At 47.3% G+C, this 14,357-nt stretch overlaps 1 protein-coding gene across 4 annotated transcripts in view; it reads left to right on the top strand.

Moving 5' to 3' along the window:
- Positions 1-1,874: 1,874 nt before the first annotated feature.
- Positions 1,875-14,357, top strand: part of Rsph9 (radial spoke head 9 homolog (Chlamydomonas)) — a 22,205-nt gene continuing 9,722 nt past the window's right edge. For 2 of the 4 annotated variants that reach the window (XM_006525075.3, XM_006525074.4), the window contains exons 1-4: positions 1,875-2,195; positions 4,405-4,570; positions 9,246-9,375; positions 10,998-11,144. In XM_006525075.3, coding sequence (XP_006525138.1) covers positions 1,969-2,195; positions 4,405-4,570; positions 9,246-9,375; positions 10,998-11,144 — 670 coding nt within the window. In that variant the 5' untranslated portion in view covers positions 1,875-1,968. Of the gene's footprint in view, positions 2,196-4,404; positions 4,593-9,245; positions 9,376-10,997; positions 11,145-14,357 lie in introns of those variants that run through there. The other 2 variants (NM_029338.4, XM_011246700.3) reach the window with 2 other exon arrangements.

The raw sequence follows: 14,357 nt of genomic DNA, 5'->3' as shown, positions 1-14,357 counted from the left end.
TGTGTTTAAGGCTTACAAACAAGGCTGGGGTGGGTAGTACATGCTTTTTATCTAGCATTTGGGAGCCAGAGAGTGACTGATCTCTGTAAGTTCAAGGCCAGCTTAGTCAACAGAGTAAGTTCCAGGACAGCCAAGGCTATGTAGAGACCCTGCCTCAAAAAAGCACTTATACATATTATTTAATGCTAACTTATATGTATAGGTTACTACCCCATTATAAAGGTAAGGTTTGGCAAGGCTAGTTTGCTTAAGTTAGAGGTTCTTGTGAGTCACAACCCCGTTGGGGGTCAAACAACCCTTCCACAGGGGTCACCTAAGACTTGTAAAACACATTTATATTATGATTCATAATTAGCAAAGTTATAGTTATGAGGTAGCAATGAAATAATGTTATGGTTTGGGGGGGGGGGTCACCATAACAGGAGGAACCGTATTAAAGGGCTGTAGCACTAGGAAAGTTAGAAACCACTGGCTTCAATGGCAAAGCATGACTTGAAAGCTGTTCACTGCCTGCAGAAACTGCTCTTCCCTGTGTTCTAACGTTAGTGCGGTTTTTCTCTGGAATAGCCAGGATTTGCTCTGTCCCTAGTGGATGTGCTACCAAGCTCTGAGAAGGCCTTCTTCAGATTCTGGCTCCTGATGTGAACTCATTTCTGATGGGTAAATCCAGTATAGGGGAACGCAAGATGCTTGGGCTGTGTTCTGTGTGACCTCCCCTGAAGTGTATCCTGTCAGCCAAACTGTTGGTTGTTTTTGTGTCTGATATCGCTTTACAGAAGAATTAAGCCATATTACCAAAGCAGGGCATGATGGTGGAGGGCAGGACCTGATGTGTGTGTGTGGGGGGGGGGGGGGGCGGCATAAGTTTCTTTGAAATGACCGGCCAGGTCAGCTCTCTAATGCCCATTTAAAAAGCCTCGATGAACAATGCCCAGGCAATCAAAACATCAAAACAAAGTAATTATCTGAGCAAATTAGACACTTATTTCTCTCTGGGCTTGGCTTGGAGGCCCAGGGCATGTTGACTTCATGAGTCTTCCACAAAGGAATCCAGAAATAAGATCAGTCATTGACAAGGCCTGAAACAAGCCTTCAGAGGACCCCGGTGATTTTGACTTTGGAGACTCCAGAACAGCAGCGGATGTGATGTAGCAGTGGTTAGACTCGCCTGAGTTAGGCTAGCCTAGGGAATACAGAGCTGATCCTCTGTGGCTACTATTTGGGTCTGAACAGCTGTGGAGCCCAAAGTTATGTAGCTGACACACATGTAGTCTGTAAGTGGCTTTTTTTTTTTTTTTTTTTTTTTTTAAAGAGACTATGAAGCTCTACACACTTCAGTCGTGTGGCTAGCTGCGACCTTGTTATGTAGACCAGGTTGGCCCTGAACTCAAAAGAGTTCTTCCTCCTGAGGGCTGGCATTAAAGGTGTGGGCCACCACCCCTGGGAAACTGTCACCCTTTACATTCTTTTCCAAGGATTTCCCCGATTTGTCAGACTAGTCCTGGGAGTAAACAAAGAGCTCTCACGTGAAAACTGGAGGGGTCAGATTGGATAGAACCTATTTGGTGAAACCTGGCTTTGGGTGGGTTTAGGTGTCAGAAACTGCTTTTAGAGCCAAGGTATCAGATTCTTCATAAAATTCTCAGGCCAAGAAGTGATATTCCCAGGTTGAAATAATACAGCTAGTGGCCTTGTGGCTTTGTATTGGGTTTCTTCCCAAGTCCGTATGGGCAAAAATGGAGTACGTAATGTGGAGTGCACATATAGGGAAGCCGCGCTGGGATAACAGAATACATGAGTCTACACTGTACTGTGAAAGTCCGTGGCCCCCGGAAAGGGCGGGTTTGGCGAGATGGGCGGTCCGGTGGGTGGTATTTTGTTTCCTGCTAGCTTAAGGGGTGGGGCTCAGGGTCTCCATGGAGACAGCTTCTACCCGCCAGACTAGCTTGGAGGAGAACGGCTGGCCTGATGGACGCCGACAGCCTCTTGTTGTCTCTGGAGTTGGCGTCTGGCAGTGGGCAGGGACTCAGCCCTGACCGTCGGGCCTCACTGCTCACGTCCCTTATGCTGGTGAAGCGCGATTACCGCTTCGCGAGGGTCCTTTTCTGGGGCCGCATCCTTGGCCTTGTGGCGGATTACTACATCGCACAGGGCTTGAGTGAGGACCAGCTCGCACCACGCAAGACGCTCTACAGGTGAGGCGACTCTGGCAGATAAGGCTGCAGGAGGATCCCGAAGGGTGTTGGGTGCAACTCCAGCTGGGGAAGGTGGGTGCGCCCAGGACCTACGCAGGAAGCACCTGTGGGTGGGGCTTGAGGAGGGAAATGAGGAGCTTGAGGACTGAGATGTCACGGAACTGTGAGGGTCCTGTGGATCCTGACAGGGTGGGAAAGTGGCCTGGGCAGGGTCCAAGGAGGCAGCATTGTCAGCCTGGATTTGCATGGGAAACTGGTCTAGATGGATTCGTTAGAGACAGAAGGCTAAATAAACTGAGCGGGCACAGAATGTAGAAGTCCCGGAGATGGCAACTGGTGTAGAATTCAGGTTCTAGCTGTGGACTGGATTTGGCTTGGAGAAGTCAGACGCTCTGAGATTTGTACTGAAGCTGTTTAGAAACGTCTCTGGGGAGTGTAGGCTCTGCAGTGGGAGGTGCTCTTTCCTGGAAGTGCAAGACTTGTAAAATGGGGAAAGAGCTGGGGGCAATTCTGCAGTGTAAGCCTCCCAACCTCTTTCGGGGTTCCCTAGGATGCTAGGGGAGCCTATCATGCTATTAAAGCATCCAAGCAGGAGGTATCCGGGGACTTCATTTATCTACCCATGCATCAAACCAGTATTGAAGGAGGATCAGGGGTTCAAGGTCAGTCTCAAATACACAGGGGGTTTGAAGCCCCTCTGGGAATTTGGGGGCTGGAGACATGGCTTAAACCTTAAGAGCACTGGGTACTCTTCTGAACCACTGGGATTCAATCCGTAGCTGGGATTCAATCCGTAGCACGTACACGGAGTTCAGAACTATCTATAACTCCAGTTCTAGGGAACTTCTTAGGACACTGTACACAGCAGGTGCATGTACATACATATAGACAAAATACTCATACACATAAAAATATGTAAAGACCCTGTCTCAAAAAAAATTGCTAAAACTAAGGTATCCTAAAGCGATGCCAAGAGTCCCGGGCTTTTGGAGAAGAGCTAAGCTCGATCAGAGAGCAGCTGCTCCGGGTTCTGAAAGGTGGGCACTTCCCCACAGCTGCGAGCTGGAGAGACCCTCCTGCACTCTGACTGAAGGCTTTCCATGTTTAGGGAAGAGACCGGAAGTAAACTGGACAGAGGCAGCAACCGTCGATCGGGAGAAGTCAAGAGTTTGAGCTTTGTCCGTAGGCCACCAGGGAACACCTACGGGGTCATATCTGAGTGGGCAGATGATCTGAAGTATGGTGGGATGGGCACTTAGAGGTCTTTGTAGTGTCCAGAGGCAAGCGTCTGGAAGGGGGAACTGGCTGAGGGAATGGAGGGGGGGGGGATTTAGGAGAGAGACTGACAGGCTAGACGGAGGTGGCGGAGAGTTCGAGGCTGGTCCAAGCCAAAGGGTCAGCTAAGTGTTGTCACCACTTACTATTGAGAATCTCAGGGCAGCAGGAACCGGCTCAGGCCGGTAATCACAGCACTTGAGATGCTGAGACAGAAGGATTTCAAGGTCAACCTTGGCTACAGTGAGAGACCCTATATCAAATAACAAAACCACTCACAGGCAAAGAGACAAACCTGACCTAACAATAGGCAGAGTAACTGGTATGGAGTGCCTGGGGGCAAAGTATAACCAGGCATATAAAGTACAGTTTGGGAATCCACATTTGGGCTCAAGATAAGGAGACTCGTTTGTGTAAGCATTTGTTGAGTTTCTCTCTCTTCCATCCTGGGCAGAGCTTAAGCATAGGACCTCAAAGCCCACCCCCACAGCGATGCACTTCCTCCAACACGTCCTAAATAGTAGGACTTCCCACGGGTCAAGCATACTCAAGCCACTAGAGGTGTTCTGCCTGCATGTATGCCTGTACACCATGTGTGGACCTGGTGTTTACAGAGGCCAGAAGAGGGCATCGGATCTTCTGCAACTGAAGTTGCAGACAGCTGTGAGCCACCATTTGGGGGCTAGGGAACCAAACCTGGGTCCCCTGGGAGAACAGCAAGTGCTTCTAACTGCTATTTCTCCAGCTCCCCAAAATAGAATAGTTGAAGGAGAGTAGGAAATACACCAAACGGACTGCGTATCAAGTGTTCGGGTGGGCTGTCCTATGGACACCTTGGAGGATCCTGGGGTGAAGGTGTTTTCCTGTAAAAAGGGTGGTGGGAACAGGGCACAAAGGGGGACTGGAGTCCAGCATGTTTGTCTGTTGTTGGCAGCCTGAACTGCACAGAGTGGAGTCTCTTGCCCCCTGCCACAGAGGAGATGGCCATGCAGATATCTGTGGTGAGTGGCCGTTTCATGGGCGACCCTTCACACGAGTATGAACACACAGAGTTGCAGAAGGTTAACGAAGGAGAGAAGGTCTTTGATGAAGAAGTGGTGGTACGTGCAGGGCTGGGGGGAGGTAAGTGCAGGGCTGTGTGTGTATGTGTGTGTGACTGCAGGATTATGTGTGTGTGTGTTTGTGTGTAAGTGCAGGGCTGTGTGTGTGTGTGTAAGTGTAAGTTCAGGGTTCTGTGTGTGTGTGTAAGTGCAGGGCTGTGGGGTGGGGGTGGGGGTAAGTGCAGAGGTGGGGTATGTGCTGTCGGAGGAGTGTGCTGGAAGGGTCTGAACAAATGTCAGTCATGGCTGAGGGTCAATGGGAGAATGTGTGAGGATGGTAGACAAAACCCTAGCGTCCCCCCAGCCCCACAAGCCAACCCCAAATCAAAGCAAGAACAGAGAGTGTCCCAGGGCTAGAGAGATGCTCAGTGATTGAGAGCGCTGGTTCACTGTTCCAGGGCTGGAGAGATGCTCGGTGGTTGAGAGCGCTGACTGCTTTTTCAGAGGATCTGGGTTCCATTCCCAGCACCCATATGGAAACTTACAACTGTCTGTAATTCTAGTTCCAAGGGATCAGTGTCCTTTGACCTCTGTGGGCACCAGGCATGAAAGCAGTACACAGACATACATGCAAGCCAAACACTCATGCACATACAAACTGCATGGTCCTAGCCTGGAAGAAACAAGAGCAAGTCTTACTACGATGATCTAGTGTCATGGCCATCACCATTGCCCAGGTGTGCACTGATTCCCCGGGGAGCTAGGGGCTTTGCCGCTGCACCTGTAGCAGTCCTGACAGCCTTGCATGACTTACCGTCCAGGCGGTGAAGAGGACACTGGAGCTAGTGGCTAAGACCACCTGAGGGACAGGCAAAGAGAGCGGATGGGCAGCTCTTGTAAAACCTGACTTCCCATGGGGCTGGAAAGAAGGGTCTGTCCCATATCCTGTGGACTGGGAGTGTGTATACATGTGGATACTCTTATTGTTATCATCATCATCATTATTATTAATTGTTATTTGGGTATTTTTTTTTGAGACAGGGTTTCTCAGTTTAGCCCTGATTGTCTTGGAACTCACTCTGTAGACCAGGCTGGCCTCGAACTCAGAAATCCACCTGCTTCTCCCTGCCAAGTGCTGGAATTAGTCTTAGCCACTAGCTCCAGTGTCCTCTTCACCACCTGGACGGTAAGTCATGCAAGGCTGTCAGGACTGCTACAGGTGCAGCGGCAAAGCCCCTAGCCACTGCCTGGCTTTTATTATTAATTGTTGTTGTTATTATTCTTATTTAACAGTGCTGGGAATCAAGACTAGGTCTTCTGCCATTGAAATACATTTATTTTTTTTTGTGTGTGTGGTATTGGGCTCTCCCATGGAGGTCAGAGGGCAACTTGTGGGAGTCAGTTTCTCCTCCTCATATAAGTTCTAAAGCTTGGTCCTCAGGCCATTAGTCTTGGTGGCAAGTACCATGTCCCACAGAGCCATCTGGCCAGCCCTTTTGGGCTAATCTTAATTTTACTAGATAATACACCACATGGTTCCTGAGTCATAGGCACTAAAAGAAATGCAATAAAATTTCCTTTCTTCCTCTTTTCTAGGGGGCATTATGTAACTGCTTAGCATGTGTGTGTCCAGCTGGGCGGTGGTGGCCAACGCCTTTAATCCCAGCACTTGGGAGGCAGAGGCAGGCAGATTTCTGAGTTCGAGGCCAGCCTGGTCTACATAGTGAGTTCCAGGACAGTCAAGGCTATACAGAGAAACCTTGTCTCGAAAAATGAAAACAAACAAACAAACAAAAAACAAAACAAAAAAACAAAGCATGTGTGTGTCCCTGCCTGGTCTAGGGGACATTATATAACTGCTTAGCATGTGTGTGTCCCTTCCTGGTCTAGGGGACATTATGTAACTGCTTAGCATGTGTGTGTCCCTGCCTGGTCCAGATTCTACTGCATCAGCAGCCTTGGCTTGGCCCAGGAGCTTAAAGGGCACAATCACAGGCCTGGCATCACCAGCCTGCATTTTCCCACGATCCTTGACAATCTGACTCCATTTTGAAGACTGGCATGCTCTTTCTAGACACCAGTGCCAAGTAACCCCCTGGCATCTATGTGTGTTTCCTTTTAAACAAAATTTTAAAATGGCTGTAGAGTTGGCTGAGTTGTTCAAAGCCCTTGTTGCTCTTGCAGAGGACCTGGCTCAGTCTAAGCACCCACTTGGTGGCTCATAACTGTCTATAGCCCTAGTTCCAGAGGATCTGATATGACACACTCTTCTGACTTCTATGGGCACATAGAATACATGCAGACAAAACACACATATGTACAAAGTAATAAAACAAAGTATATTAAAAAATATAAACTGGCAGTGTGGTATGTCCACAATTGCCCCTTTTATGAAAACTTATCTTCCAGAGACCTTTCCATATCAGCACCCCAACCAGCCATCCGGCTTTTTGTGCCAGTGTGTTTAAATGTACTGTGTTTAAACAATATCTGATTCACGGAAAGTAGTTTCCAGGTTTCAGCTCTGACAAGCATGTCATGCCAAGTGGCCTTGGGCTGACGTCATTTCCAACGTGTGCATAACTTTATCTAAAGGGCCAGTTCCTAGAAATGCCACTGGGGTCAACAAGTAAGGAGCTCATGTTCTGAAGCTAAACCAAAGGAGAATTCAAAGCACCGGCCTTGCATCTGAACATGGGTGATGCTAACAGTCTGTGTCTAGGTTGTCTCACGGGCAGCCACATCTTCCACCTGATAAATGTGCTTTCCCGAGCCTCCAGTTTTCTTTCTGTATAGTAAGGGTGGCTTGTGCCGAGTCACTGAGGAAGCATTCATGCCCCTGGGATGTGTGTGTGTGTGTGTGTGTGTGTTCTGAATGTTGGTTTCTGCCTCCCCTTGCTAGTCATGTGTTAGGTGGCTTTGTGAGTTCAGATGCCTCTGTCCACAGGCTTGTTATCAAGCTCAGCTTGCTCTCTTGTCCTTTCTGCTGCCCCCTGCAATGGAATATCATCCATTTAAGGTTTGATAACCTTATGGAGAAATGCTTGGTGATGTCAAGCCTAAACAGTGATCCCAATTTTACGTTAAATATATGCATAAAAATAAAGAACAGAAGAAGCATCTCAATATGTTAATGGTTGGGGGTAGGATAGATAGTTTTAATCCCCTTTGATATGTTTTCTACATTATCCAAATAATGTACAGTGAACCTGATTATTTTCATATATATGTATGAATATAAATTTTATTATTTTTAGTGTGTCTGTGTGTTTGGGCAAGTAAGAGCCACATTATAAGTATGGCGGTCAGAGGATAACTTTAGAGAGTCAGTTCTCACACCTTGCACTTTAAAAAGCAAAACTTACTTCTTTTATGTGCATGAGTGTTTTGCCTTAATGTCTGCATCCTGCGGGCAAGCTTCCTGCGTGCAGGCTATGTGATCCTTAGGACTGTAGTTACGGGTGGTAGTGAGAGCTGTAGATGCTAGGAATCAACCCTGCCGGTGCGCTCAGCCTCTGGGCCATCTCTCCAGCCCCCTTCCACCTGTTTTTCCTTAAGGCAAGGTCTCTGTTGTTCCTGTTGGCTGTGTTATTTACTCTAGACTAGCTGTCCCTTGAACTGGGCACTTCTGTCTTTGCCTTCCATCTCATCATAGGAATGCTGGGATTACAGATGTGTGTCTCTGTATCCAGGTATCCAGCTGTTTTATATTTGTTCCAGGTTCAGATAATCAGGCTTGCAAGAAGCTGGCCAATAACTTGCTGTGCAGCTAAGGATGACTTCAAACTTGACCTGGATTTTGGGGTCTGGAGGATCGGACTCCAGACCTTGTAGAAGTTAAGCAAGCATTCTTCCCACAGAACCCCTGCTTTCCTAACTTGTTTTCTTAGAGACAGGATCTTTTGTAGTCCTTGGTGGCCTGAAGCTCTGTATGTAAATAAGGATCATCTTGAATTCCTGGTCCTCTTGCCTCCACTTCCCCGAGTGTTAAGGTTACAGGTGTGTGCCAGCACATGCAATGTGGGGGACTTGAACCCAGAGCATTGCATACAGGTAAGAACTAGGTAAGAGCTAGGTAAGAGCTAGGTAAGAGCTAGGTAAGAACTAGGTAAGAACTAGGTAAGAGCTAGGTAAGAACTAGGTAAGAACTAGGTAAGAACTAGGTAAGAGCAAGGTAAGAGCTAGGTAAGAACTAGGTAAGAGCTAGGTAAGAACTAGGTAAGAACTAGGTAAGAGCTAGGTAAGAACTAGGTAAGAACTAGGTAAGAACTAGGTAAGAACTAGGTAAGAGCTAGGTAAGAACTAGGTAAGAGCTAGGTAAGAACTAGGTAAGAGCTAGGTAAGAGCTAGGTAAGAACTAGGTAAGAGCTAGGTAAGAACTAGGTAAGAGCTAGGTAAGAACTAGGTAAGAGCTAGGTAAGAACTACACCGACCGCTTTCATTATGGTTGTTTTCTTGCTCCATATTTTCAAAGGCAGAATAAAAAGCCTTTAAGTATGATAGTATGATGACTTAATGGCAGATCTCTGGAAGGGAACACAGCAAACTCATCATGGTGGAGAGAGAAAGAGAGAGAGAGAGACAGAGACAGACTGACAGACAAATGCATTCTCAGCACAACCCAAGTCCCAGGCCCCTCAGGTGGGGAAAAGACCTGGCTATGCAGAGTTCCATGTTGCACTTCAGGGGAGCAGGCACTGTATCCTGGCAGGAGGCTCTTTTTCTGTCTCCTCAGGTCCAGATCAAGGAAGAGACTCGCTTGGTGTCCATCATTGACCAGATTGACAAGGCTGTAGCTATCATCCCTCGAGGTGCCCTCTTCAAGACCCCTTTTGGAGTCACCCATGTCAATCGGACCTTTGAAGGTGAGCTCGGTTGGATATGTCTGGGGGAGCAGAGCAGGGGCATCTGACCTCCTTGGAGAAGAGTGATTGGGTCTGGGGAGGAGGGGCTTCTGGTCAGCTGCTGGTGGCTGGTGGCCTAGTTTCAGTCCATTGCTGTGAACAGTGCCCTGACAGAAAGTAGCAGAATGAAGGGAAGGTACAGTCCACCTCAGCAGGAGCTTGAAACACACATGCACACACACACTCACACACGCACATGCTTGCTTTATGCTTAGGGGCTTTCTTTACTCTTATACATCTCAGGGCTTCCTGCCTGGGGAATGGTACTGCCCACAGTGGGCTGGGTCTTTCCACATCAATCAACAATGAATATAATTCCCCACAGACATGCCTATTGGCTACCTTGCTCTAGATCAGTGGTTCTCAACCTCTCTCATGCTGCAACCCATTAATGTAGTTTCACATGTTGTGGTGACCCTCAACCATAAAATTATTTTTGTTGCTTCTTCATAACTGTGATTTTGCTACTGCTACTGTTGTGAATCATAATATAAATATTTAATATGCAAGATATCTGATATGCAACTCCTGTGAAAGGGTTGCTAGATTCCAGTGGGTCTCGACCCACAGGTTGAGAACCACTGCTCTCTGTACTTTCTAAAATATTTACTTGGTTGGCAGTGGTGGCGCACGCCTTTAATCCCAGCACTTGGGAGGCAGAGGCAGGCGGATTTCTGAGTTTGAGGCCAGCCTGGTCTACAGAGTGAGTTCCAGGACAGCCAGAGCTATATAGAGAAACCTTGTCTCAAACAAAACAAAACAAAACAAAACAAAACAACAACAACAACAACAACAAAAAAACCAAAACCAAAACCAAACAAACAAACAAATTTACTTATTTTATGTATACAACTGTACTATAGCTGTCTTCAGACACACTAGAAAAGGGCATCAGATCCAATTTCAGATGGTTGTAAGCTACCATGTGGTTGCTGGGAATTGAACTCAGGAACTCTGAAAGAGCAGTCAGTACTCTTAACCACTGAGCCACCTCTCCAGCCCCCTGTACTTCTTTGTTAAGACCTGTCCTGTACTCTAAAGGCAGAGGCATTGACAATTATTATTATTATTATTATTATTTTTAGGAATAGAGATGAAAACATGTATTTTCTTTCTTAGTGAATATATACTTTGGCTTAGGGAATAAATACACAGAAAATAAGAGGACCTCTTTGTGAGTTCAAACTAGCCAGAGCTTCAGTGAGACTGTCTCAAAAATATACATAAAAAATAATGAAAAAACAAGCAAGTAAGCAAACAAATAGACAAACAAACTCTTTTCCCAGGCAAGTCGCCATTGTGCCAGTTGACAGTTCAACGATGCAGCTGAAAGTCTTAGCAGGGGCGGAAGTCTACAATCATGGTGACTTGAGGTTTCCTGAATCAGGGTTACCTGATCTTGCTACAGCCCCTTCTTGCTCCTCACAGGGGTCAGGGTCAAGTATGGGGGACGGGAATGAGCTCCATTTTGTGGCTTGGGTCATCTGTCTGGTGGACAGAACCCTGCACAGCCTCCTCCCTCTGAGCCATGCAGGGAGGAAGGAGCCCTGGTTAACTGTTCTCCATCCACCTCGTCTTCCCAGGCCTGCCCCTGTCCGAGGTCAGGAAGCTTAGCTCGTACTTCCACTTCAGGGAGGCTATTGATCTGAAGAACAAGACCTTGCTGGAGAAGTCGGACTTGGAGCCCTCGCTGGATTTCCTGGACTCCCTGGAATATGACATCCCCAGAGGTAACAAACCGGCCATTAGCTTCAGGGTGTGGGGCTGGCCTGCAGATCAAAGCAGTAGATCAACACCATCCACCTTCCTTCTCTACAGCGGGGGCTGAGAACCTGGGCCTGCATTGGCAGCTCACCGGTGACCTCTTGAGGGGTGGGCTGAGCCAGAGCCTGGTCTTAAGTGGGGAGCAGGGAAGTAGAGTGACACAGTGTCTCTCGAGATTTTAGCAGTTGTTGCTGTTGTTATCATTTTTAATGCACTTCTGAGCTTTTTTTTTTCAACCAGTTTTTTAATGTTTTTTGTTTTTTTGTTTTTGTTTGTTTTGCTTTTTCCAGACAGGGTTTCTCTGTGTAGCCTTGGCTGTCCTAGAACTCACTCTGTAGATCAGTTTAGCTTCAAACTCAGAGATCCGCCTGCCTCTGCCTCCCAAGTGCTGGGATTAAAGGCGTTTATTTAATGGGTAAAGCTGTATTTATCATGAACACTGCCTGGCAAGTCAAATTTTTTTGATGGATTTGTTTGTGTGCGCATGCCATAAGGCATGTGGAGGTCAGAGGACAACTCGTGGAGTAGTCAGTTCTCTCCTCCACTCTGTGGGCTCCAGGGTTCTAACTCAGATGGTCAGGCTTGGCTGTAAATACCTTAACAGATAAGCCACCTTGCTCCCACGGTATTTTAAGTTTAAAAATCTTTTTATTTTCTTTAATGGGTAAAGCTATATATATATATGTGTGTGTGTGTGTGTGTGTGTGTATATATATATATATGTGTGTGTGTGTATATGTGTGTGTGTGTGTGTATATATATATATATGTGTGTGTGTGTGTGTGTGTGTGTGTGTGTGTATATGTGTGTGTGTGTGTGTGTGTGTGTGTGTGTGTATATGTGTGTGTGTGTGTGTATATATATATATGTGTATATGTGTGTGTGTGTGTGTGTGTGTGTGTGTGTGTATATGTGTGTGTGTGTGTGTATAAGCTACCCGAGCAGTTGAGGCTAACAGTTGAGTCTAGCTCAGGTAGCTTCCCCCCAGGAGCACACTTGTCTGCTATTGCACTGTCCAGGAGCATAACGGAAAGTCAACTGTGGTGGTGCAGACTTGTGATCCCAGGACTCAGATGCCTGGACTTCAGTGCACAACCCTACCTCAAATATATCTGCATTTATATGTCTAAATCCATATATATCTGCATCCGTATATATTCATCATGAACTACAGTTACCATGTTTTACATTAGACCTTTTAGGTTTATTTCTCCTTCCTATCATCATTCTATTTCCTATGTCCTTTGATAACTCTCTATTTGCTGATATCCAACCCACTTTGGTACCAGCCCTCCTCCCCGTCATTATGTAGCAGGAGGGTCAGAAGTTTAATGTCATCCTTGGCTACATAGTAAATTCTAGGTCAGCTGAGCTATATGAAACATTATTATTATTATTATTATTAAATTTGAGACAGGGTTTCTTTGTATAGCCCTAGCTGTCCTGGAACTCACTCTGTAGACCAGGCTGGCCTCAAATTTGCAGAGATCCACCCGCCTCTGCTTTTCAAGTGCTGGGATTAAAGACACATGCCATCCACTCAGCCAAAATATGGATTTTATATGTACACATATATAATTTCCAGGTTCCTGACAAGCTTTGGTGGGAAGAGCTAAGGAGGCTTAAGGGAAGGCCCGTGATCAGAAGGCAGTGTTCACAGGTGGACAGAGAAGGGACAAGCAAACCTGCAGGTTCCTGTCTTAGGGCGACTCACAGGGCTAGGGACGATGGTTCTGAGCAGCTGGTTCCACCACACGGAGGCACCTGAGCCAAGTCACCTTGAGTGTGGGCTTACAGTGATGGGGAGGTGGCTTCTGGGACTCGTTGGCAACAGAAGGAGAATGACGAGGCCGGGATGGCTCTCCTTATCAGACACACTCTGGCTTCCTTCCAGACTCTTCTAGTGAGAGCTGAATGAGCCGCTGGGCGCCTCTCCTGCCTAGCAGATGCAGTGGTGATGACCTGTGCAGAGTCAGGACTAGAACCCTTGGATACCATGCCTGGCTAGAGGGGTGGAGTCTGTAGATCTTTAGCTCTTTCTACTTAGGGAGGAACATTGCTTTCTGAGTCTGAAGCAGTCATTCAAGATGGCTCAGGTCACCTCTAAGCAGGTGTGAAGTGGGCCTTGTCCTGGGGTCTCTGTTCCCTGTGCCCACAGAGATAAGCCCAGAGCTCACAGCTTCTCTCTGAGTGGAAGAGAACAGAATGGAGAGGGATATTGCCTGAGGCTAATATCTTGGCAGTGAGCTGCTGTGTGATGTCCTGGGATGGAAAGTTTTGTAGGGATGGATCCCTGGCAAGATCCTCCTCCTGATGAGTGCTAAGACTTCCTGGCTGCGGGCTTGCACCGGAAGACAGGTGGGGCAGTACGCAGGGCAGCCAGCTTCCTCACCTGGACTCTGCCATTCAATACTCCTTAACCTTTCCGCTCTGTCAGCAGAGCATGGAGCAGCTGCTGCGTGCCAAGTTCTTTTGGTGCCCTTGGAATGAGAAAGACAACGCTCTTAAGTCAGGAAGGTTTGAGCGCAACCAGGAGAAGCTGAAAAAACAGAAGTTATACTGGAAGATGTTGGAGGGTAGGATGGGGTGGGGGTGCGCACAGAGTAGGCAGCAGAGGCAGCAGGTGGCCGGGGTCCCAACAAAGAGTACTCAGTGCAGTGCCCAGTTTGGGCAGCAGAGGGCAGCAAGAGTCCTGCAGCCAAGAAATTGACCTTTAAAAGCTGCTGGTGGTTAGTGAGGACAGGGAGCCTGAAGAGAATGGGCAGTGTGGCATCAGCTTTATGGGGGTTCGTGCAGATGGCTCCTACGTCTTTTAGAAGCGATCAGAGGACCCTACCCCTACCCCATTGTTTACTTATATTGGAGGCTGCACCAGGGGTGTCCTTTTTCTCTGTCCCCACTCTGAGAGGATTGACTCTACCTTGTGGTAAAGAGAATGGTGGCTTTCAGGAACTTACAGCCATTTTTTTTTAAAGATTTATTTATTTATTATATAAGTACACTGTAGCTGTCTCCAGACACTCCAAAAGAGGGCGTCAGATCTTGTTACAGATGGTTGTGAGCCACCATGTGGTTGCTGGGATTTGAACTCCGGACCTTCGGAAGAGCAGTCGGGTGCTCTTACCCACTGAGCCATCTGACCAGCCCATTTTTTTTTTTTTTTAAATTTCATTTTACCT

The sequence above is a fragment of the Mus musculus genome, chromosome 17 (assembly GCF_000001635.26).
Source record: "Mus musculus strain C57BL/6J chromosome 17, GRCm38.p6 C57BL/6J".
Classification (NCBI taxonomy): Eukaryota; Metazoa; Chordata; class Mammalia; order Rodentia; family Muridae; genus Mus; species Mus musculus.
Note: the sequence above shows the minus strand (reverse complement) of the source record. Positions and strands in the feature narration are given on the sequence as shown.